The sequence below is a fragment of the Neofelis nebulosa genome, chromosome 8, assembly GCF_028018385.1.
Source record: "Neofelis nebulosa isolate mNeoNeb1 chromosome 8, mNeoNeb1.pri, whole genome shotgun sequence".
Lineage (NCBI taxonomy): Eukaryota > Metazoa > Chordata > Mammalia > Carnivora > Felidae > Neofelis > Neofelis nebulosa.
The window spans coordinates 34,543,581-34,569,512 of NC_080789.1; the positions used below are offsets into that span (position 1 = coordinate 34,543,581).

Here is a 25,932-nt window from a genome sequence, read left to right on the forward strand (position 1 = left end):
TAAGATAATCATTTCCTCTGGATCATGGAGTGGAAAGGTTTGGTAGTAGCCCTTTTTAAAATATAAGGTTTCCTAGGCTTGGGATTCCTAGGGGGGAATTCTTTGGATTCCTCCCTGTGCAACTTGGGGGCAAAGGGGAACAGATAGGAGCACTAAGCTCCTCCTGCCTGATGTGACAAGTAATAAATGTCTTATTTCTTCTGCCAGCATACAGACATTCTGATACAGGGACTCCATGGTCATTTAATCATGACATCTTAAGTTGTAAGATGATTTTCAAATAAAGTGGTGACGCTGTTTGATGCATTCACTGAATCCTCAGTCCCCATGTCTCTATTTCTGCCTGTTCATTTTAGGTAATTTCCACACTGCACTTGCCAGTCATTGATACCTTCTTATTAAGTGACTAGTCATGATCTTTTCAGCAGCTGTAATGCAGTAGTTGAAAGTTTGTTGTTCTTTATTCCTAGACTGCTACTTAATGGTTGTTAACTCATTGGAAAGGAAAATAGTAAAGAAATAAGTATTAATTTGTAAATGTTTTCATATTCTATATATTAAATGCCTAAGGTGAAATAAGCAATTAGCAAAGAAGAGAAAGAAAAGGAGAAAAGACACATGTACCCTCTGCAATTTGGCATTGATGTTCAGAAGTATATAAAAAGAAAATACTATGTAACTCATGGAAAGTGGTTGATACTACATTGTCACTCAAACCTATAATTCATTAGCCATCACAGTACTTTCATAGCCTGTTATGATACTCATTACTGTTAAGTAATGAGCATAAATAATCCTACAGACTCAAGAGAAGCATTTAATTTCCCAAATTGTACAATAAAGTCATTACATATTACTAACTTCCTAGAAGATGAATGGTAAGAAGTTTTGATGCCAAGCTTTTCAAATGGCTAACTTTGAGATCTTTTCTATTAATGATTTATATGTTTAGTTTTCAAAAAAAGGGACATCTTTCTTAATTTCAAAAAAATAATAAAATAAAGCAGTGCCAATGAAAAAGAGGTAAAAATGTATTTTTATAGCATTCTATATATTTATGTATTTACTCACTGTTTATCACTTCAAGTTAAATGTAAGCTCTGTGAGGTTAGGGATCTTACCTGTTTTCTTCATTGTGGTGAGAACAATGCCTGAAATATTTAAGATAACCACAGTCTTGAAATACTCATTTATAAAAATTTCGTTCTGTCCATTTCATTCTGGCATAGCTTTAATTAGAATTAAAATTATCCTGAGAACATCTATAATTATTACATTTAAAAAGGAGCTGAAGGCACTCAAGGGTAATCAAAGCATCCAGGACTTAAAAAGCCAAGATCCTAGAAAGTAGAGTGTCATGCTGATATGAATCCTATATTTCCCTCCACATTTTCCCTCAGGAAAATTCTTAATTTTATTAACAGGAAAAAGAAGCCAAGCAGAAATATGAAGTTTCTTGTAGCAGTTTCACTGGAATGAGGACACAGAAGTTAAAGTGCAGGGATGCCAAGGTAGTTAGGATTGGACTAAGATCCTCAAGAGGAAAGAGCCACAGAAATGTGAGCTCAAAGTAATGTATAAAATTCCCCTTCATGTGCTTTCCAACTCCATGTAGAATATGTGTAGGAGAGACACCTGGAATCAAAGGGCAATAGGAATACCTGGAGTACTAAAAAGCTAAGAAGGAACTTCTTCAGTCACTGGATGCTGTGAAGAAGGGGGTTAGAATCGAGGGACAAACAAGGTGAGGGTAACCTGGTAAATATGTCACTCTTAGTTGAGACACCATATTAGCTCAGCCCCCAAGAGAAACCAGAAAAATACCAGTCAATAAAGCTTGAAAACAAGCCTCAAAGAAACTCTTCCATACAATATCTGCTTGCAAGATTCAAATTAAATCCTCTTTAGAGAAAGAAAACACCTTTCGGGCTCTTTACACTTTTTTCATTCATGTCTGATACTTAATCAAAGATTGAATGCCAAAAAGGAGAACTAACTCAAAATACAAGAGATAAACAGTCAATAGAAATAAACCTACAAGTGATCCAGATGTTGCAATTAACCGAGAAAATTTTGAAAATACCATACTTTGTATATTCAAGAAAATATAGAAGATGATAGAAAACTTCAACATGTAACTAGAACTTACAATAAATAAGTAGAAATTCTAAAACTATAAAAAATGGAATAACTAAAATTAAGAATTCAAAATATAGGCTACAAATTCTTAGGTAACTCAAGAGAGACAATTAGTGAACTACAAGATAGGTCAGTAAAAAACATGCAAATTAAAACACAGAAGCACACACACACAAAAATAGGTAGCAATTCAAAACAGAGTTGAAAAGTCTAATGTGAAATGATGAGAAATTCTAGCATATACATTTTTGGAAGCACTTTACCTCAAAGAAGAGAAATAATGAAAAAGATTAAATGTTTGAAATACTTGGCCAAGAAATTTCCAAAACTGGTAAAAGACATAAACCACAGATTCAAGAAGCCATTCAACCTCCTTACTACAAACAGAGTAAATACAAAGAAAATCACACCTTTGCTGAAAAACAAACACAGAAAATGAACCTTAAAAGTAGTCGACGAGTGGAAGGATATCTTCAGAGAAGAAAATTAAGATTTAGTACTGACTTTTCAACAGAGTCTATGAAAGCCAGAAACTAATGAAATAACATCTTTAAACACAAAAACTTTACCTAGAATTCTATGCCTAGAGAAGATATCCTTCAAGTTTTAAAGTAAAAGAAGTGTTCAAATGATAAAAAACACATCTAAAGTTAAATAAATTACTAAAACAAATCCTTCAGAGAAGGAAAATAAATGCAGATGGAAGCTTTTAATGCAGGAAAAAATGAAGTACATGGAAAAACATAACCACAAACCAACAAGCTAATGAAGGGGGGAAAAGGAAAACAAAAACTTGATTCATGCAAGAGAGGGCAATAAAAACCTAAGAAAATATACACAGAATACATACGACAAACAAAAAACTAATACAAAGATGGTATTGATAAATCTAATTATATTCTATAAAAAATATTAAAATAATTTGAATATGTTAATGAAATACTATCAGAATGGAATATAAAAATAAGCAAAACCTAATTATAGTCTCTTATGAGATAATAATTTTAAATATAAAACACGGAAATGTTAAATGGGAATGGTTAGAAAAATATCTATTACTATAAAATTACCAGCCAAAAGAAAGTTGTTGTAGGTATGAAATATCAGAGGAAGTAGCCACTAAGGCATTTGGTTAAAGAGGGAATCTAGAGTTAAACAAGGGAATTTTATTATGATGAAATGGTCAATGATACAATCACTTCCTATACAAAATGTGATGCCCTAATAATGTAGCTTCAAAGTATGAGGCAAAATTTGACAGAACTATAAGTTCATTTAGAGAAACCCACAATCATAGTAAGAGATTTTAGCATTCTTCGGTCAATAACAGAATTCTTCCTCCCAAAGTCACTGAGGACTCAGAAGATTTTTACAACCACATTAATAAACTTGAAATAACTGTGATTTTAGTAACAATATACTTAAAATTCTTTTCAAATGCTCATGGAACATTTCCCCAAATATATTATATGCTGAGACACATTTTTAAGAAACAAAATCAATATTACATCAAACTCTTTCAGAAAACAAAACAGAGGAAACATTTCCCAATGAAATGTATATGGCCAACATAACTTTGACACCAAAATCTAAATTAACAGTTTTATAAAAGAGAAAATTTATACATCCAAGTTCTTCTTGAATATAAATGCAAAAATTCTAAACAAATACTAGTAAACCAAATTCAGAGATAATAAAAAAGATAATACATTACAGCTAAGTTGGTTTATTCTAAGAATATAAGAGTTAAAGTTTGAAAATCACTGTTATATGCATAAAAAGTATTTGATAAAATCGAACTCATATATAAAATCATCATCATCATCATCATCATCATCATCATCATCATATTAGCCTCTTGGAATGGTAAAAATATGTTAAGGAAGGTAACTTCCTTAATCAAATATAGAGTTTCTACAAGAAACCTATATTAAAACTCTTACTTAGTGGTGGAATACTGAAAGCTTTCACCCAAAGACCAGAAGCCAGAAAATGATGAAAACTAATATCACCACTATTCAACATTTTACCAGAAACAGTAAATCAAAAACAAACAAATGCACAAACAAAACAAATAAAAGGCATAAGAACTGGAAAAAAAAATTGTAATTGTTCTCAGATGACATGATGTGTATACAGAATACCAAAGACCTGAGAGATAACCTACTAAAATTAATAAGTGATTTTAACAAAGTGGCTGAATATAAGGTCAATATACAAAAATATAATATCAGAAAATATCTGAAAAATCTAACCAAAAATGTAAAAGACCTCTATGATAAAACCTACAAAGCATTTTTACAGAGATTTTTAATGGCTTACATAAATTGTGGGATAGTCTATGTTCATGGATTTTAAAAAGTAATAGACTAAAAAATATTATTTCTCCCAAGTTGATTTATAGATTCATTTGACCCAAGAAGAACATGACCCCTCCTTCACACTATAAACAAAAATTAATTCCAGGTGCATCTAGATTTAAATGCTGAAAGCTATAAAGTTTCTAGAATATCTTAATGATCTAGGAGTAAGCAAAGATTTCTCATATATCACAACAATTAAATTTTTTATTTGAAATTAGAAACATTCTGTTCATTAAAATTAACCATAAAGACAGTGAAAAGGTAAGCCACAGAGGTTAGAATATTTGCAAGGGAAAAGAGAGTAGTATTCAGAACATATATAGAACTTCTACAAATCAATAAGAAGAAAAGATATACAACCCAATGAAAAAATACGCAAACACTTGATCATATCACAAAAGTGAATATCTAAATAGCCAATAAGCATTTTAAAAGGTATTCAAAATTATTAATTATGACAAATGAAAATTAAAACAATAGCTATACCACCACACACCTACTGGAATGGAAGAAAAAGACATGAAAATACAAAGTGTTGTGAAGATAGAGCTCCTCTAAAACACCCATATTCTTCTGATAGGGCTATGAACTGATATAATCACTTTGGAATACCATTAGGCACTATCAACTAAACTCAGGTGAATGTTAAGGCCCAGAAATTCTATTCCTAAAAGAAATGTGACTATGTACATCAGAAGACATGCACAAGAATGTTCGTAGCATTTAGCTTTAATAGGCAATACTATAATTAACAACAAATATCTTCCAATAGTAGAATAGATTACTATTCAAAGTGTATGTATTCAAATAAAAAAATGGTGTGTTCAAATAATAGATTTAAAAAGTAGCGTACTCAAATAATAGATAAAAAGTGGGTATTTTATTTATTTATTTATTTATTTATTTATTTATTTATTTATTGAGAGAGAGAGAGAGAGAGCATGTGCACACCTGTGTGTGCACAAGCCAAGGAGGAGCAGAGAGGGAGAGAGAGAATCCCAAGCAGGTTCCACACTGTCAGGACAGTGCCCAACCCTAGGCTCAATCCAACAAATTAGGATATCACGACCTGAGCTGAAATCCAGGGTTGAACACTTAACTAACTGACTGAGCCATCCAGGTGCACCAAAAAGTGGGTATTTTCAAGATTGGTATATATACAACTATACTCAACAACATAGATAAATCTTATGGACATAATATTACATGAAATAATAAGATGACATACTGTATGATTCCACTTATAGGAAGTTCAAACTAGGGAAAACTAATCTATGATGATGGAGGTATGAATACTGCAGAGGCATGAGGAAGTCTGGAGATGTTCATATGTTTTACATCTTCATTGGAGTGGTGTTTATGTGGGTGTAACTGTCTAGAGAAGAGGAAACAGAGCGAGTAAAACTAATGTAAAAGGCTAGTGCTCTGTATGATAAAACAGTGCTCGATTTGGTTGGAGCATTTGGAAGTCACAGAAGTGGTATAGATGTCTTTACACTTTGGTACCTTACTGTGGACTCTTACATTAACAATATAGAGGGTGTTCTCATTTTGCGAGGCAACAAAGAACTACAAAAGACTGTTGAGCAGGGCATACATAAGCTCAGAGTTGTATTTAATGAAGGATAACTGATAAACAAAACATTGTGCAAATCATTTTGTCAAAGAGTACGCACAAACTCTTGTTAATATTCTCGGAGCACAGTCACATACTGTACATGCTTGTAGAGTAAATAAAGAGGATATTAAGAAATCAGAAGCATACCTTTTCAAGTGTTGTTTAAAATAATCTATGACATAGTGTTAAGAGGATAAAAATCTTAAAAACTGATTTAGCTCCAAAACAGTATACTAAACATTTTTAAGACCTATATTTATACGTTGTGGTTGGTACTTACTTCATCAAATGTAAAATCCTCCAAATTTATTTCTTCATATTCTTCTTCAGATTCTTCATTCTTAATAGCCTCTAAAGCTGTTGTCAGTTTCTTTCGCAAAAGGAAGCCCTTCCAAACTGCCTAAACAAAAATTTAAAGCATGTTATACAAGGTTATAGATCAAACTACAAACCAGATTCTCTGTGTTATCCCATTAGGAAGATAAAACATCTAAGCCCTTAGTTTAATGGCTCAATAATCTGTTTTTTGAACTTTATGTGACACTTAAAACTGTAAGATAAATTAAACAACTGCATGTGTCTAAAGTTCTGAATCTCAGGAGACTTTCCTTCTGGTAAGCAGAAAAGAATCTTTAAAACTCCCTCAACTGCACATGTAGGTCAACCAATCAATTATCTGACAATTCCTCCAGGACCCATTCTAAACTAAGAAGAAAGAGATACAAAGGAAAACCAATTTTTCTCATTTTCAAATAATTGTGTATAAAATAAACTAACACACATTTAGGAAAATTTCAACATATACAAATGGCCATATTAGAAAGGTATAATCTTTTCCCATAACTATTAACTAATTTCATTTTAAAATAAACTAAGCACATAAAAATAGAATTAAAATCATTCAGATTCCTTAATAATCTTGGAGTTGAGAAAGCTTTCCTAACTATAACTCCAAGAACTCTGTAGCTTTTAAATAAGTACTTTTATATACTACTAGGGAGTGAGCTCTAAGATCCATTAAGTATAAAAAAAAACAAGATAGAAACAAGTGTATATTGTATGCTGCCATTTTTATGCAACTTTGCATATAAATATACAATAAATACATAAATTATATAAACATATACACTCAAATATATTCATATATGTATATGTGGTTGTTAATATTTACAAATAAAAGTTATGAAATTAATTTTAAAAATCATTAAGTATAGAGGCAGAAAATAGGATGCAAGATATAGCAACAGAAACCAGACTTCTCTGAATATACCTTTCTTAGATTTGACTTTGGAACTGTGCACATGCATAAAATAACTATAAAACAAACAAATATGAAATAAAAAGGAAGTCCTGAAGAGATACAAAAATATATTTTATGCTGGGGGCATATACACACGGAAGTTATTTAAAGTGACTTTAAAATATATTTATTCCTAGTCAAATATACTCAAAAGACAAATTTAACTACAGAAGATACCTTAAATATGTTTTCAATAATCATATTGTTAGTAATAATATTGGTATTGTTATCATGGAAAATCTATATATGGAGAACTGGAACATATGGACAATAGCCAGAACATACATGACAATAGAAGTCACTCATAACCTCTGCAGCAACTAGCCTTGAAAGCCAAACCACAACCTCGGCAACAAGTAGCCAAGAATGGTCCAGATTTTGTCAATGACTGTCAGCCTCCCTACTTTTGTTCCTACTTCCAACTCAGGATCAACCAAAGCTAGCCAAATAAGCTTCCCAACCAATCACATAATATGTCCTACTTTCTAGCTGCCCGCTTTAATACCTTCCCCCTGCCCAAACCCTCCAATTAGACCATACCTGAAGATCTTTTTTTTCTCTCTCTCTTTCTCCACTAAAGGTTTCCTACTCTCCCCCCTGCCTTTGAGACTATGCCAAAGGCAACTGAGAGTGGCTGAGTCCCTTGCTATAGCAGTCTCTGAATAAATAGCCTGTTTTTTTTTTTCTTATTTGTATGGTCCTTATTTATTTTCACTAAGTATGTGCATGTGTACACAGACACAAACACAGATACGCACACACGCACACACACACACACACACACACACACAGAAAGGAGAGTGAAAAGGAGGAAAAAAATAAAGAACAATTATGTTAATGTTATTGGGAACCAGAAATTTCCATAGAAGAAAAAAGATGCAAATATAAAATCGAATAAGTAAAAATCCTGTAGTCCTAAATTTAATATTAAAATATCAGTATGAACCCATGGTATACTTTTTCTTAAAAATATGTATTTGTAAGCTCCGTACAATGAAAAAACATCTAGAAACCATGACCATACCAGTAACAACAACACCTCTAAGATCCTAATTCACTCCTAAACCCAGGCTGGGTTTCTAAATATTATCTCCATTAAAGGAACCAAAGATCTTTGGCGCAATGTCTGAATCTAGGCCTGGCACAAAATGTATGCAAAATGAACCTGAAACATAATGGCACATTAGAAAGGAAGGGAAGTTTTTAAAAACTACTGAATTGTGTCACAAAAGCTAATTTGAAGCTAACCTGGCCAAATGAGGGACAATTTGAGCATCAGTAAGAGTAAAATTGCAATGGAATTAAACATCATATATTTAAAAATTTTATGTGTATATTATGATAGAACACATTATGGTGACCTCTGAAGGATACTGGGAAACCTTATTAATCTAAAACTTGGTAAAAAAGCATCAAGCATTTAACCTGCCTTTCCAGCGAATTGCACCTCAAGGTAAACTACATAGTCAATTAAACAAAGTTTCTCTCTATAGACATTTTTTTTGTTTAAAAATGAAGAAATTACACATAGAGTATCAATATTTTGCAAACTATTTACAAGAATTGACCTAGGCAATTATTATCAATGGTCACTAATATTCCTAAAAGAGAGGCAACTAGACATTATGTGCTTCTTCACTGTAATACATACAACCACTTAGAGGTATCCATTTTTTAAACTTTTTTAAAAAATGTTTATTCATTTTTGAGAAAGAGAGAGAGCACGAGCAGAGGAGGGGCAGAGAGAGAGGGAGACACAGAAACCGAAGCAGGCTCCATCCAGGCTTTGAGCTGTCAGCACAGAGCCCGATGTGGGGCTCAAACTCATGAACCTTGAGATCATGACCTGAGCTGAAGTCAGACACTTCACTGACTGAGCCACCCAGGCACCCCTGAAGTATTCTTGATAAAAAACAAAACAAAACAAAACAAAACAAAACAAAACAAAACAAAACACCCAAATAATAGCAAATTTTATAACTTTCAGCTTACAGAAAAAGAAGGAACCAAGAAACATGTATTGATGCTATGGGGATACATTTGGCAAAACTCAGAAAGCAGAAAACTACAGGAGAAAAGACCTAGTTTCCTTAATAAACTGTAAGGAAAAAAGAGAGAGGGTTACTATGTATTTAAAAGACTTTTAAGTATTATTTAAACCAAAGGCAAAGTGATGACTTTATTTGTATTTTGATTAAGAAAAATCTGTAAACAAACATTGATAAAACAATATAAATTTGAATATTGATTTGATATTTGGTGATATTGAAAAATAAGTTTCAATTTTTGGTTGGTAATGTAGTTCTACTTAAAGCAATAGGTCTTATGGAAATTCATACTGAAATATTTACAAAAGAAATGGTATCTGGAATTTGTTTCAAATAATCTAGTGATGAGTGGGGAGAGGTGGGTTGGTTACAGAAGATATCAAGGTGACATGGAGACCTAGGGAAAACAGGGTATAAAGGGAAACTTAAATCCAGGCTTTCAATAATAAGGATCAGCTCACTGTGGTTCACAACGGATCCAGCCCAACTCATCAGGGACAGGACTTCTCCAAAGCTCTACAGTACAATATATAGTGTGTGTCTTTCTGGTGTGATATATATAGATACTTTCCTCCAGCCACCTCTGATCAGTTTATGAGAAATAAAGGTATTATAGATGTCCAGATTCATCTTCTAGCTTATTTGTTTCTGTCAAGATCTTAACTTTTCCCCAGTAATCCATCTACAATTAATTCATGTTTCTCACATATTCAAATTAATTCCCTGGCCAAGAAATTGTATCTATTTTCCCTCCAACTCCCATCAACTCCCATTCCCAAAACATACTGTACACTTGTTCTCTCCTAAAGGATTACTTTGTAATCATCTGGCAAACAACAAGAGGGTGAGAAAGACCATGGGGCAAAACGTTAACATAAGGTGATTCAGGTATCCAGACCTTGCTAGCTCTGTAATCCTGACAGACAGCTGTCAAGGATGCCTCAAAACCTGTCTTCATTTCAGCCAACCAGAAAGGGAAAAGAATATGAAGGGATATCTGTGCAATGTTTAATGATCCAGACATGGAGGTGGCGTACATGTCTTTCATGTACAATGTATTGACTAGAACTCAGAAAAAGAGCCATACTAAAGTGCAGGAGAAGGTGGGATATCTAGTCTGGCTGTATGCTCGGAAGAAGGGGAGAATGTGAGTTTTAGTGAGCAGAGAGCAGCCTCTACCACATCCATCATAAAATGTTCATTTTGCTCCTTCTAAAGCCCAGGCTCTTTCTATTGCTTTGTGCTCTGCTTTCTAGAATGGTAAGTCAGTCTAGAATTCATACTAATACAAATGCTGTAAGTAACCAGATGACTGTATGCAAGAGAAGAGAAAATGAAACTGAGATCACTTCAGGTGATTTTAAATACCATGGTGTACAATAAAAGAGACTTGCTCTAAGCTGCAAGGCTGAATTATGCTTACTTTTGTCATGATACACAGAAGCTCAACAAAAGGACATTCATCAGAGATATCAGTCCCTGAACTAGACTGTTTCACAAAGTGATAAACTTCTGTTTCTTCATTGAACAGAATGAAGCAAAAGTTTCAGATCCATGTACCATCAATGCTGAACAAAGTATTCCTTATCAACTGATGACAGGAGGGAGTTTGGTCTGCATGATATATTCATTTCTCATGTTGCAGAATAATATTTTGAGATAGTAACTGAGGTTCTTTCTTTTCCTCAGAGTTTCCTTGAATCCATTGAATCCCCTCCCGCCACTCCCACCACCATTCAGGCATTAGTAATGTCTATGCATTGCCCTTAGGAATACAGTTCAGACAAATTAAGTCAACTGAAATACTGAATATATTTATTAGAACCATAGCAAAGATAATGTTGAAAACTATGGCTTTTGTAGTAAAAGCCAGCAACTTAATTTTAAGGCTATTCCTCTAGTTGGTTATTCCAATACCTTGGAGGCATCCGTGACTCCTTACGCTCTCTTACATACCACACCCCCATGAACTGATATTATCAGCTCTACCTTCAAAATAAACCAATATATATTCTGGCCTGTGATTTTCTTACTGCTTCTACTGCAACACTCTGGCCTCATGCTACCATTATCCCTTGTCTGAATTGCTGTAATATCCCCTAACTGATTTTGCTGCTTCTACCCCTGCCTTCCTACAGTATAATCACAACATAAAGGAAACTTGATCATGTGAGCCTACTGCTCAGATTCCTATATCTTCCCATGTCATTCAGATGACAAGCCAAAGTCTTTACACTGACTTATGATTTGTAAGTGTTACCCTTCTCCCCTCCATCACTGTCTAGTCACCCTGGCTTCTTGTTGCTCTTTATAAACACTGCAGTATGCTCCTAAATCAGTGCCTTTGATCAGATATTCCACTGTCTGGAGTGTTCTTCCCCCAGATAGCCAATGGCTTAATCTGTCACTGTAATGTCACGTTTTCTGGTCTTCCATTTCCATCATATCTAAAATGATAAACTTTCCCTTTATACTCCTGTCCTGTTTATCCTGCTTTATTTTTCCTCTTCGTACTTATCACTAACATATTTATTTACTAACTGCACATCCCAACAGAATGTAAGCTAGTGAGATTTTTGTGCCAAGAAATATTTGTTGAAAGAATGGATAAAAGGAAAAACTAATTTTTTGGTTACTCTCTTTCAATTCGGTACCATTATGTATTTATTTAGTTTATTTAGCTTATGTATTTATTTAGCATTATTTAGTTTTATGTATTTATTTAGTTTATTTTATATTTATGTATTTTTTTAGTTCTGCCTCTTCCACTAGAATGTAAATTCCATGAGGGCAGAGAACTTATACAGTTTGTTTATAGTTATGGTTCCTAAGCCCATAATAGTGCTTGACGAATAGTAGATTCTAAAAAATATTTGATGAATAAATAAATAATAGGATGAATGTGATTAGGTTGAACTTCACTTCAAAATCTGATCTTGGTGAGGTTGAATCAAGTCTATTCAATACTTGCTCCCTGAATTTCTCATTAAAACGTGTATTTGGAGAACTTTAACAATTATTTTAGTAGATTTTTAAACATGCTTCTAAAAAGAGCTCTAGATTAGGCCAAGTGAGAGTTGCTATGGCTAATCAAATGTTACCAAATATGGCAAATGGCATATCTGATCAGAAGCTTTAAATATGATTGTGTGGCTCAGTTTGGCCCTTGGTCATGAGAAATGTATTTCTAAATTATAGGCTACTCTTTCACCCTAGATACTAAGCACAGGCACAGCCAACCTATGGCCTACATGTCACCTAACTAAGTAAGAAGCAAATCCAGTAGCTGTAAATCACTGACATCCGTGGGTTGTCCATTATATAGAATTACTCAGTGAAAGATGACAACTACATCTCTCAGGACTATTTCACCAAAAGATTAAAGCTAACCTGAATAAGAATAGCAGCCTTTTCCCTCTGTTCTTGGATATTCACGGTGTTTTCCCTTTTTTCTTCCTTTAAAATAGTTTTATTCTTGATGCAGTCATTGGGTTGGAATGTCAGGGGTCCTACTGCAGCAGTATGTAGCCTTGTAGAGAAATTAATCTGTCTGCGTACCATGTAACCACGCCAGTGTGCCTGGATTACCAAAGCTGCCATACTATTCAGAAGAGGAAAGAAAACATGGTTAGAACCCATAAAAACAGTTGTAGGTAAGAGGTCCTCATAAACTGTATGTATAAACATGAACTGCATCAAGTATTATTTAAAAATAAGAACATCTTTTGTTTAACAATAGGCATATAGGTAAAAATGGTACGGAAAACCTTCAAATCTGAAGAAGAGAAACGGGCCAGTAATTTAGAGAGGGATGTGAGGACTAGGGGGTTTTTGTTTGTTTCTTTTAAGGAGGAAAATAATACCAAGATTTTTGTATGATAACGGAATATGTTGATCAAGTAGAAAGGGGGGAAAGTGATGATGTTGCAAAAAGGGACAATGCAGGAGCCTATGCTGAGTTGCAACAGAGGATGTGATCTTCTTCACAGTGGAGAGACTAGCCTTGGACAGAAGGGAGGGCCCCCTCCACTGTAAGAGAAAGGACCCGTGAGGTTATTACTAGCTGCACTTCCCTCCCTGCCCATGACAAATATTAAATCATGACAAACCCAGTAGTAAATTCTAACATTTTCCCAGCCTATATCTATTTGCCAATTTCAGGCACTGAATCAATCAATGCTGTGTTTTTTCCACACCCCCCTAGGCTGCCCAGCAATATTAGCAAAATTTGAATAACAATGATAGTAAGTGGGTTCTCAGTGTGCTTCACCTTTTAACTCTTCCTAATTGGATAAATTTCCCTTTTTCCACACAGATTATTGCAGGAATATTATCAAGGTACTGAGTATAGTCAAAATACTAGTTATTCTGTCTTAAGTGCTCTTTAAATTCCAGAGTTTAGTTTAAAAGGCACATGAAGGAGAAGTGATTCTTGCATATATATATCCCTTGCATTAAAACAGTTTTCAGTAATTTTATAATTATTGGCAATTCAAATGAAATTTTCTCCTTCCTCATACTAGTAAGTTTAAGGCAAAGTGGAATTGAGTCATAAACTCTGCCAGACAAGATCACACATTGTTTTTTCTCATAGTAGTATATTTGTGGGAAATTAGGAATGATGTAACCATTTTTATCATTATTTTGCTTTATTATCACTATTGTTATCATCCATAATTTTACTTAAACCCTGTAGAAGACTTCAATCTATTTTGCTATGAATAGAAAGTTAAAGTTAATGGATAAAACTTCTGACCTAAGATAAACTACTTGAACTCCACATGCTTAGAAAAAATAATCACATTCCAACAAATCATGTCCTTCTGTAGGGTAAACAGAACTATAAATTTTGCAATGGATTTAATTTGTATTCAGTTGTTCAATTATCAATTCATTCTTTCTTCTTTTGAACAGAAACAAGTTAGGAAGTTTTTAAAGCACTATAATTGGTATTTTGGCTGATAAATAATCTGAAAATGTATTTATCATTTATAACTGGTAAAAAGTGAAAGGCTTGTAAGAAAACTCATTTAAGCTCAGACAGCATCTTGTATTTTTCTACAAATGCATACAAGTTTCACTGACTGTTACTGTAAATTTCTTCTAAAGCTCACCAGTCATTGAGTGCCTGAATTCCTCAGCCCAACATCATCAAAATTTCCCAAGGGAAACAACAACAGTGAGGGATATTTTCCTCAGTTACACTAACACAAAGACTGCTTTTTACTACACTGAAAGCAGGTAAACATGATGACTTTGGGGCTTCCTGAATGTAAGATGTTTCCATGTTGAGAAAAACAGCTTGTATCAGAGGTGCCTACCATCATCACCATCACCATCATTATCTTTTTTTTTTTTTTGGCAAAAATCATAATGATAAAATGCCCTTAGCATAAGAACACATGTAAATCATACTTAGGAAATATCTACACAACTGACAGTGAATCTTCCTGAAACACTGAATGGTGAGGTTCAGTAAATGGGTACATTTTCTTTTCTCGTTATTCTTTAGCTCCTTGGCTTGTCTATATTTTCAGTTCGCAATCCTTCCTTATTATCATCATTTAGTTATTTTATTGATAACAGATTAAGAAGTTCTACATGTTGTTTATATGAAATTACAATAGGCAGGGTCTGGAGTGTTTGGAGTTGATGGGGTTCAGAATATGCTACCTCAAAACACGGCATCCTGGTATACTAAATATTTTAAGCTGTAGGAATTTGAGAAACAGCATGTCCAGGAAGGACTTTTTGACCTTCACCAGAAGCAGGCCATAAGACCCTCCTGTGAGAGGTGGCCTTCATGTACCTAGAGAAAAGAAGCATTCTCATCTGAAGATGGATGACAAGAAGAATCTGAATCAACAGGCCTTGCTAAATTTACCCCAGTTTACTACACTTAGCTTATACCCTTTGCCCTAATTATATTTTCCACAACCTTCTATTCTTTATCAAACCTGATACGAAATTGCTCAGGTTTAACTATTTCTTCAGGTCTTACTTCTTTAGGAAGACTTCCATGTCATGTGAAACATATTAAATACATTTTTATGCTTTTCTCTTATTAATTTACCTTTTGTTTCAGGGATACCAGCTGAGAACTTAGAAGGGTGGAAGTAAAAGATGATATTTTTCCTCCCTTACAGAGCAAAAGTAATTGATTAAATAAACTGATGAAATATAAAGGAGAAAATATTAGAGCCACTTTCTTTTTTTTTTTTTTTTTTTCAACGTTTTTAATTTATTTTTGGGACAGAGAGAGACAGAGCATGAACGGGGGAGGGGCAGAGAGAGAGGGAGACACAGAATCGGAAATAGGCTCCAGGCTCCGAGCCATCAGCCCAGAGCCTGACGCGGGGCTCGAACTCACGGACTGCGAGATCGTGACCTGGCTGAAGTCGGACGCTTAACCGACTGCGCCACCCAGGCGCCCCTAGAGCCACTTTCAAGAAAATTTAAAAAATTTTTGCACAAGGAATACATCTTAGTTTTAGCATATCAAACTTTTTAATATAGCTTTCAGAAAAGAAATCACCATTCACACTGACAACTTCTGAAAGAATAAAGACTGGGAAAAATAAGGTCAGCTACTGTGATTTTCTGCATTCTGCCCTATTCAGCACCTGTTATTTTAGGAAAAGCTAAATTTAACCATTTTTTTTATTTGTTGGCTTGACAGTGAGGCCAACAGTAAAAAAAGAAAAAAGTTGACAAGCTGAAGTAATATTTATCTTTTCTGGTTCGATTAAAAAATTAAAGCCATTAGCTTTATAAAAGTATTTAAAAGTTGGCAAACCATAAAACAGACTCTTAACTATTAAGAACAGGAGGTGGGTGGGGGGATGGGTTAAATGGGTGATGTGTACTAAGGAGGGTACTTGTATGATGAACACTAGGTGTTGTATATAAGTGATGAATCACTAAATCCTACACTTGAAACTAATATACTGTATGTTAACTGGAATTTAAATAAAAACTTGAAAGAAAAAAATTAAAAATTAAAGTATTTAATAGTTGGAAGAGGTTTATGTGATTAATATCAAAGAATATTGGCATACTTTATAGGTTGTTATGCCAACAAAAATTATAGCACATGCATTCAAATATTTGCATAGATGCTTATTAAATTATTCTGAGATCAAGAAGCAAAGACAGGGGCGCCTGGGTGGCGCAGTCGGTTAAGCGTCCGACTTCAGCCAGGTCACGATCTTGTGGTCCGTGAGTTCGAGCCCCGCGTCAGGCTCTGGGCTGATGGCTCGGAGCCTGGAGCCTGTTTCTGATTCTGTGTCTCCCTCTCTCTCTGCCCCTCCCCCGTTCATGCTCTGTCTCTCTCTGTCCCAAAAATAAATAAAAAACGTTGAAAAAAATTTTTTTTTAAAAATTAAAAAAAAAGAAGCAAAGACATAGTACATGAAAAGGTATACTTTTAAAAATGAAATTACCTGATTATTCAGCAAGTTTTCTTTATATTATTTTTAGAATAGCAGAGTGTTTTATTTTTTCTTAAAAATTCATTTTAATTGTTTAAAGATTAGAAAGCAGAAAGAATAATTTTACATGTACTTATTTTCAATGAAATACTAGTCAACTAAATCAGAACCTGCCAAAATTCAAATTCATACATACTATAATTAATAATTTGTACACATCATAAAAACATAATTAAAGGAATTCATATGAAATACAATAGTGATTTAAATCCTTTACCAAAACATGGATGAATACTATCAATAAAAAATACAAAATATACAATGTAAAGAAAAACGGTGTATTAAGTCTTACATTTTATTACGATGTCCAATATTTTGGCAATTCCTCAGCAGAGAACTTGTCATTACTGTTTCCACAAATGGGATTCTTTTAGTGGGGATACTGTTTAATTTGCTGTCTTCTCTCTTCTGGTCTGCTATTTCTCCCTGATTTCTTCCTTCTGTATCTTCACATAAAGAGGATTTGGTTGATGTAGAATGACTAGAGTCAGAATTCATCCATTTCTCAGAAATATCTGGTGATTCCAGTTTATACCTGTCTGCACAAGACCGGAGAACTCTATTTTGCAGGATGCTATCACTATCTGTAGCTAAATGATTTTGCTGGACTTCTGATTCTTCTCTCTGGGTGATACATGCATCCCCGTGTTCATGTGCATATCGGCATTCATTACTAAGTGTCATTAATTTCTTAAAATAATGGCAGAGATTTTCTGCAGCATCCAGGGTGACCAAATTTCTAAACAAATAAAGAAGACATTTAATAAGAACTATATCACCAATATTAAAACTTATATAGGTTTTGGAAATTTCCCTTGTGTGGTTTGACATGAAAATTAAGCTTTACTACAATATTCATTAAAAACTTATTTCTGGTTGTTTATATAGAAATTGATCTCATTTCTAACAAAATTTGAAAATATTTGTTTAGCTAATTTAGATCCGTCAATCCAGACAAAATGTCTGGAAGTTTTAGAACCATTTTTATTCTAGGTATTTTTGGTACAATTGAATGAGAAAAATCCATGCTTTTACTACCATAAACATGAGAGATCATGGCTGCCTAAATTTGGAGAAGTTATTTATGAAACAAAGTTAAAAGTACTTTCTACATTGACTCTTGCCATGCAAAATATTTGTATTGGACTTTTAAACAAAGAATTTATATTATGGGAAAGTTTTATTCCCCTTTTTCTCTGGAAAAACAATCCATTGCAAAGAGAATTCAAATACTTTAAGATATAAATGGTGGTGATTCTCTTAAACAATTGTTGAATTTTTATCTTATGGAGGCTATCTATGGCTTATGTAATTAATCAAACTTTCTGTTTGCCAGATTTGAGGATCTCAGTAGCAAATATAAAGAACTTTGCACTTGTATGAGCCTTTTTCTTGGCTACACTTTATTTACCTCCCATTATTTATTTTTTTTTAATTTTACTTACTCCAACTGTATATTTTCTAACTATATTTAATATATAGCCACAAGCTGTCTTATCTTTTTCTTGCAGGATATAAATAAATACAAGACTTTTAACCATACCATAAAAATGAAAGTTATAGTTCCTATATGTAGAGATAAATAGTCTTGTGTTCACAAAGGTATTATCAGACATTAGCATAGTCTCCTCCAATATATATTTTTGATATTTTGTATTTCATTCATTTTGGTGGCTAATAATGTATAAAAGTTTCAATTCAATATTGGGATATCAAGTGGTTATTAATTAGGTATTGAATTCACCATTTATTATTAATATAAAATATAGTATATTTTCCATTATCAATGCCAAAATGAAACAAATTGCAATGACAATGGATTATCCAAAGGAATTGAGAAATCAATGTTTCAACCTGAGAGATATCAAGGGTCACCTTTAAACAAAAAAATTCATATTACCATACATATTCAAGGAAGTATGTTTAGTTTTGCACAAAATAAATGTAAATAACCTTAGTCTTTATTAAAAGTAAAAATTAATTATCTGTAACAATTATTATTTTTGAGAGAGAGAGAGAGAGAGAGAACAAGCAAGAGGCAGAGAGAGAGGGAGAGAAAAAGAATCCCAAGCAGGCTCCGCACAGTCAGTGTAGAGCCTGAGGTGGGGCTCCAAGTCACAAGCAGTGAGATCAAGATCATGACCTGAGCCAAAATCAAGAGTCGGATGCTTAACCAACTGAGCCACCAGGCACCTAGGTGCCCCAGACAATTGGGATTATTTAAAAGCTGTGAGATTTGTTTTTAATATGAATGGACTACATACAAAAATATTTAAATAGAAAAACCAAATCTTATGTAGATGGGCATGTATGAAAGTGCAAAGAGCAATAATTTAAAAATTAAGTTTAGGTATTTAGAAGCGCATATTACAATTATAATTCCAGTTTTAATGGAGAGTCATCATAAGTGAAATATGAAATCACTTTCCTTTTTCATTTGTGTTTTCTGGAGCAATGCAAATTAGAAAATATAATTATAGAGGGGTGTCCAGGTGGCTCAGTCAGTTAAGCGATCAAGTTTTGATTTTGGCTCAGGTCATGATCTCATGATTTGTAAGATCAAGCCCCACACTGGTCTCTGTGCTGACAGTGCAGAGCCTGCTTGAGATCCTCTCTCTCCTTCTCTCTGCTCCTTCCCCACTCATGCTCTCTCTCTCAATAAAAAATATTAAAAATCTTTAAAAATAAAAGAATATACAGTTATAGAAAGATCAAATATACTTCATTCATAGTAACGTACCCTGAATTTTGGATGGGGAATGGGAAATTCTCTTTCTTTTATATCTAATTAGGATTCTACTCTCAACTTCTGTTCTTCTGAATATGTGCATGTGTTGACTGCTCTTATCTACTGTGCGCTCATAATATTTGAATATATTAATATATGTACAATATATCTAATATATAATAAATGTTGTATGCCTTGCTCCATTGTAACTGTTTGTCTAATTTTCTCTTATGCTAATCTGTTAATTCTTTGAAGATAAAGTATAAAACTTAGCTTATTGTGTATTTTGTTTACAATCACTGTCAAATAAATTTATGACTGATTCATTGAATGACTGACTGAATGGATGTTTGATTCTTGTCTTGAAGCTATCCTCATGATTTCACTTACCTTATCTAACACTTTAGCATTGAAATTATATTTTAAATTGTGTTTTTAAGAGAATATCCTTAAAACACACAGTACTAATTTTAAAAAAAATCACTGTATTAATCAGCATATTTTTTAAATTATATACATAAATTGCATTATTTCTTTAAATTATGAGAAGAGAACAGTCTTACCCTTTCACAGTAATATACTTTTCAATTAGTAAGTTGAATTCTTGAATCTGGGACTGACAAAGTACCAAGAAACGTCCTAATTCTGATTGATAGTATTCTTCAGTCTGCCTTTCTGAACAAGAGTTTATCATTTCACCATTGAGGATTCTTAGAGCCGGTAACACTTTAAGTAGAGAATGCCTATTGAAAGCAGGAAAAAAATGAATAATCTTGAAGTTTATATCTAAAATAACCATATACCTATTATTTAAACAATATAAACACAGAGTATATCTCAGAAAATGCTATTGATTTTGTAGAGAAAATGATACTGTTAAATTTGTTAAAAATTTCTATGGTATCATGTCATGTACAAAGTTAAATTTTAGAGACTTGACAAACATTTAACCATTTTCTTCTATAACATAAATGGGAAATTTAACAGATGGAAACTTGGGCTGGGAGTAAATAAAAAGCTACATTATAAAAAAATAATATCAGATACAGTATTTTAAAAATATGATGATTAAAATAAAACTACTGAAATTTGTTGTTTATTTTAGAAGTAGAGGTAAATTCTGATTGTTTCTCTTAGTAAAACATAGTTAAGAGTAGGGCTAAAACCAGAGTAGTAAACAATCACCTTGTTTATCATGATCTGAAAAATCTAAACTTATATTTCTTCTTAAATCTTGCTAAAAATTATGATAATAAAAATATCCAAAGTAGGCACAGAAGTCTGTACCAATTTAAAAGGCTAATGGTGTGAAAAACCAAACCAGAAAGCAAGAGCTTTCCACCAGGCCTAGCCATTTATAAGTATTTACCCAATCCTTTCACAAGGGTACTGTGGGCCTCTTTTCACAAGGCCATTAATGGTCAAAGGGGTAAAATGGACTTCTTGAATGAATAAATCCCCCTTAGTTAGAAACTAAATTTCTTACGAGGAAAAGTACAAAACTGATGAAAGATATCAACGAACTAAATAAATGGGAAGATGTCCAATGAAGATATTTTCATAGATAGGAAGTTCAAAATTATTCAAGAGATCATTCCTTCTCAACTTGATCTTTAGATGCAATGCAACTTCACTAAAAGTACCAGTAAGGTATTTTGTGTATATCAACAAAATGATACTAAAATTTACAAAAAGAAGCCAAAAAACAACAACAACAAATCCAAAAAGACAAAAACAAAAAACAAACAAGAATAGTCATTTCCACACTGAAAAAGAAGAAAAAAGTTGGAAAACTAACACTTTTGACTTCACACTTACTACAAAGCCACAGTAATCATGACAGTATGGTATTGGCAAAAGAATAGACACATTTATCAATGGAAGAGAGACAGACAAATACATCAATGGAAGAGAAGAGAGAACCCAGAAGTAGACCTCCATGAATCTACTAAAGTGGATCAGTCAACTAATCTTTGACAAAGAAGCAAAGGCAATACAATGGAACAAAGATAAATGATGCTAGAACAATCAGACATTTACATGCAAAAAAGTGAATCTAGACACAGACTTTGTATCCTTCAAAAATTTAACTCAAAATGGGTCATATACCTAAATGTAAAATGCAAAACCATAAAACTACTAGAAGATAACATAGGAGAAAAAATTAGACGGCACTGGTATAATGATGACTTTTTGATAATAATAACACCAAAGATACAATTCATGAAAGAAATAATTGATAAGATGGACTTCATTAAAATTAAAAACTTCTGCCCTGTGAAAGAGAGTATCGAGAGAATGTGAAGAGAAGCCATATACTAGGAAAAATATCTGATAAAGGGTTGTTATACAAAATATATGAAGAAATTTTAAAGCTCAATAAGAAAATAAATACACCAATTAAAAAATGGGCCATAAAACTTAATAGACCCCTCACCAAAGAAAATATACAGATGGTAAGTATATGAAAGATATTCAACATCATTTGTCATTAGAAAATTGTAAATTAAAATAACAAGATACTATTATCTATTAGAATGGCCAATTCAAAATGCTGACAATTCCAAACACTGGTGAGGACGTGAAGTAATAAAAACCCTCACTCGTGCTGGTGGAAATGTGGAATCAGTGCAGCTATTTCGGAAGATAGTTTGGTGGTTTCTTACAAAAGTTAACATACTTTTACTATACGATCCAGCAATGTGCTTCTCAGATTTACCTAAATGAATTAAAAACTATATCTGCACCAAAATCTCCACACAGATGTTTATAGCAGCTTTATTTGTAATTGCCAAAACCCGGAAACAACCAAGATGTCCTTCAGTAGGTGAAAGGATAAATAAACTGAGTTATATCCATACAAAGGAGTATTATTCAGCACTAAAAAGAGATGAACTATTAGGCCATGAGTAGGGAAGATTCTTAAATGCATATTACTAAGTGAAAAAAGACAATCGGATAGGGCTACATGCTGTACAATTCCAACTATATGAAATTCTTGAAAAAAGTCAAAACTGAGACAGTAAAAAGATCAGTGTTTTCCAGGGATTAAGGTGAAGGGAGGGATGAACAGGCAAAGCACAGAGCATTTTTAGGACAGTGAAACTATTCCGTATGATACTACTATATAGCGAATACATGTCATTATACATTTGTCAAAATCCATAGAATACACAACACCAAGAACAAACCCTAATGTAAAGTATGGACTTCAGGTGATAATGATATGTTGATGTAGGTTCATCAATTATAACAGGTATACCACTTTGGTGTAGGATGCTGATAGTCGGGGAGGTTGTCTATGTGTGGGGACAGGGTATACCTGGGAATTGTCTGTATTTTCTGCTTAATTTTGATAACCTGACCTTCTCTAAAATATAAAGTTTTTTAATGTTTATTTATTTATTTTGAGAGACAGAGTACAAGTGGGGAAGGGGCAGAGAAAGAGAGAGAGAGAGAGAGAGAGAGAGAGAGAGAGAGAGAGAGAATCCCAAGCAGGATCTGCACTGTCAGTGTGGAGCCCAACACGGGGATCAATTTCATGAATCATGAGATTATGACCTGAGCTGAAATCAAGAGCCAGATGCTTAACTGACTAAGCTACCCACATGGCCCCCAAATATAAAGTTTTTAATTAAAACACAAAATAAGACAAACTCACAGTTCTCTAAAAACTAAATGAAGGACAGCAAGATAAGATTACAAAAATGCCAAGGTTTAAGAAAGAAAACTCCAGTCAGGTACTCCTTCCACCTAGATGGTATATAGTCAGGATCAACATATCCATTTATACAAACACAATTGTAAAATATAATTTTTATATTTATAGAAATACTTTATATAATAATTTATATATAACTTATATTTATATAGATTTATATTTACATGTTTATGTATACTTTATATATAAATAAAGAAAGTGGTCCACTGAGGCAAAAATGCCAAGGCCCAACTAAAGTCATAACACATTACTATGTATAGTTATGATCTTGATAGTCTTGGTATTTAATAAAAGATAATCACAAGAAATGTATAAATACATTTCCTTTAATGAAAGCAAAAAAAGAGAAGAACGTCACAGTTTTTCATTTACTCAGGATACATGATTAATTTCCCATGCTTACCTCCCTCAACCCTTTGAGAAATAATACCTTTTTTCTCTTGCAGATATTTAAATAAGGCAAGAGGGAAAGCAAACAGATTATGTTTAAGATAACTATCAGATGTTTTACAGTGTTAAAGGGCTTAATCTAGTTAAGAAAACTTGGGTCCATCACTTCTTGGCCTTTTGGCTAAAATCAAGTGAAGACTAGGGTCCATTTATTCGGAACTTTTTAAAGCTTTTTTTCTTTTTTTTTAGGCTTGAAGATACCAATATTGGTCATATCATAAACTACCGCACTTACTATAAAAGGTTAAATAGCTAGCATATATTGCATTTCTGTTTGGATTCATTTTAAGATGTGGTTCAAAAACAGAATGCTAATTAAGATAATGGCTATTCATCACAGAGGTACAATACTAAATATAACATGAAATCTTTGACTGAGGCTACCATCAAAGCAAGGAAAGGTTAAGCTCTGAAATTGAAGCTGGTAATAATTAAAATATAATGGAGAGATTAACTATCCATATTCTATCCTATCAAATTGTTTATTACATTAGTAATGAAACTATATTGCAGTCTAAATCTCCCTCAAGTATACAGTCAAGTTTTCTTCAAGACATGACATGTCAGAATAACGTGGCTATAAAATGCCATATATGAAATAAAGATGCTTTTGAAATGTGATAATAAAGGGTAGTAAAAGTTAAAACTGTATTGGTGTTTATACAGCTTAAAAAAGAACATGCTCTAATCCTATTGATGATCTTATTTCATTAGATCATCTCCTAAAATACAGAAGAGCAAACATAAGGCTTCAATAATGTGATGGAACCAGCCCTAGACAATAACCAACAGTTTTAATTCCTTGTGTACCATGCAAATGTCTCTCTGACAATTTGGTCTCCAGAGTGGACCTGATCAGCAGAAGGAATGAGGTATGCTAATGGCCTGCTTTGGTCTTTAAAATAGGTATATTGCTTATAAGGAAAATTAATAAAGCAGATTTTCTTATTATGATTTGGATCTCTTAAGACTTAGATAAAGCTGGGGCACCTGGGTGGCTCAGTTGGTTAAGCGACTGACTTCAGCTCAGGTCATGCTCTTACAGTTCATGAGTTAAAGCTCCGCGTCAGGCTCTGTGCTGACAGCTTGGAGCCTGAAGCCTGCTTCAGATTCTGTGTCTCCCTCTACTTCTGCCCCTCCCCTGCCCGTGCTCTGTCTCTCCCTTAAAAAAATAAACATTAAAAAATTTTTTTTAAAAAGGTAAAGCTGATTTTTTTATTTCTATTGTTCAGTTAGTTCTGGTTGAACAATAACAATAAGCTGTTGGATCTATAATACTTTTCAATGGGATCCTGGACCTACAGTGATATTGCAGATGAAGTAACACTTGAGACCCTCTTGAACAGCCATCTTTCAGGTGTCATTTTGTCTAATTAAGAAGATGTCAACAAAATGAAGAAAATACTCATGCTGCAATCATGAGAACCACAGAGTCTCACATATGTGTTCTTTATCTTAGTCACTCTCTAAATCCATTGTGATGGTAATTCAAGGCTAAATCTCTATGTGTGTCTCCAACCTTGCAGGGCAGGGTCTCTCCAAAGATCTTCCTTGAACTACTGTATCAGTAGTACCTGGGATAATTTTTTAAATTCACTTACACCAAAGACCTCTGTTGGTAGGTTCTGGGGAGGTTTGCATTTTAATTTTTTTAACGTTTATTTATTATTGAGAGACAGAGAGACACAGAGCATGAGCAGGGGAGGGGGAGAGGGAGGGGGAGACACAGAATCTGAAGCAGGCTCCAGCCTCTGAGCAAGCTGTCAGCACACAGCCTGATGCGGGCCTCGAACTCACAAACTGCAAGACCATGACCTGAGCCGAAGTTGGATGCTCAACCAACTGAGCCACCCAGGTGCCCCTTCCTGTGTCTCCCCCTCTCTTTGCCAGAACTATTGTTTTGTTTTTTTAATTTTTTAAAAATGTTTCTTTATTTCTGAGAGAGAGAAACAGAGCATGGGCATGGGAGGGGCAAAGAGAGGGGAAGACACAGGATCCAAAGCAGGCTCCAGGCTCTGAGCTATCAGCACAGAGCCCGACTTGGGGCTCAAACTCACAGAGCAGTGAGGTCGTGA

General features: G+C 33.6%; 1 protein-coding gene across 5 annotated transcripts in view; it reads right to left on the minus strand.

Annotated features, from left to right (window-relative positions):
• Window positions 1-25,932, minus strand: part of LRRIQ1 (leucine rich repeats and IQ motif containing 1) — a 215,974-nt gene that overhangs the window by 114,490 nt on the left and 75,552 nt on the right. For all 5 annotated transcript variants that reach the window (XM_058741880.1, XM_058741878.1, XM_058741877.1 and 2 more), the window contains exons 15-18: window positions 20,250-20,429; window positions 17,251-17,697; window positions 12,859-13,069; window positions 6,401-6,520 (exon numbers count right to left, since the gene is read on the minus strand). In XM_058741880.1, coding sequence (XP_058597863.1) covers window positions 6,401-6,520; window positions 12,859-13,069; window positions 17,251-17,697; window positions 20,250-20,429 — 958 coding nt within the window. The remainder of the gene's footprint in view (window positions 1-6,400; window positions 6,521-12,858; window positions 13,070-17,250; window positions 17,698-20,249; window positions 20,430-25,932) is intronic.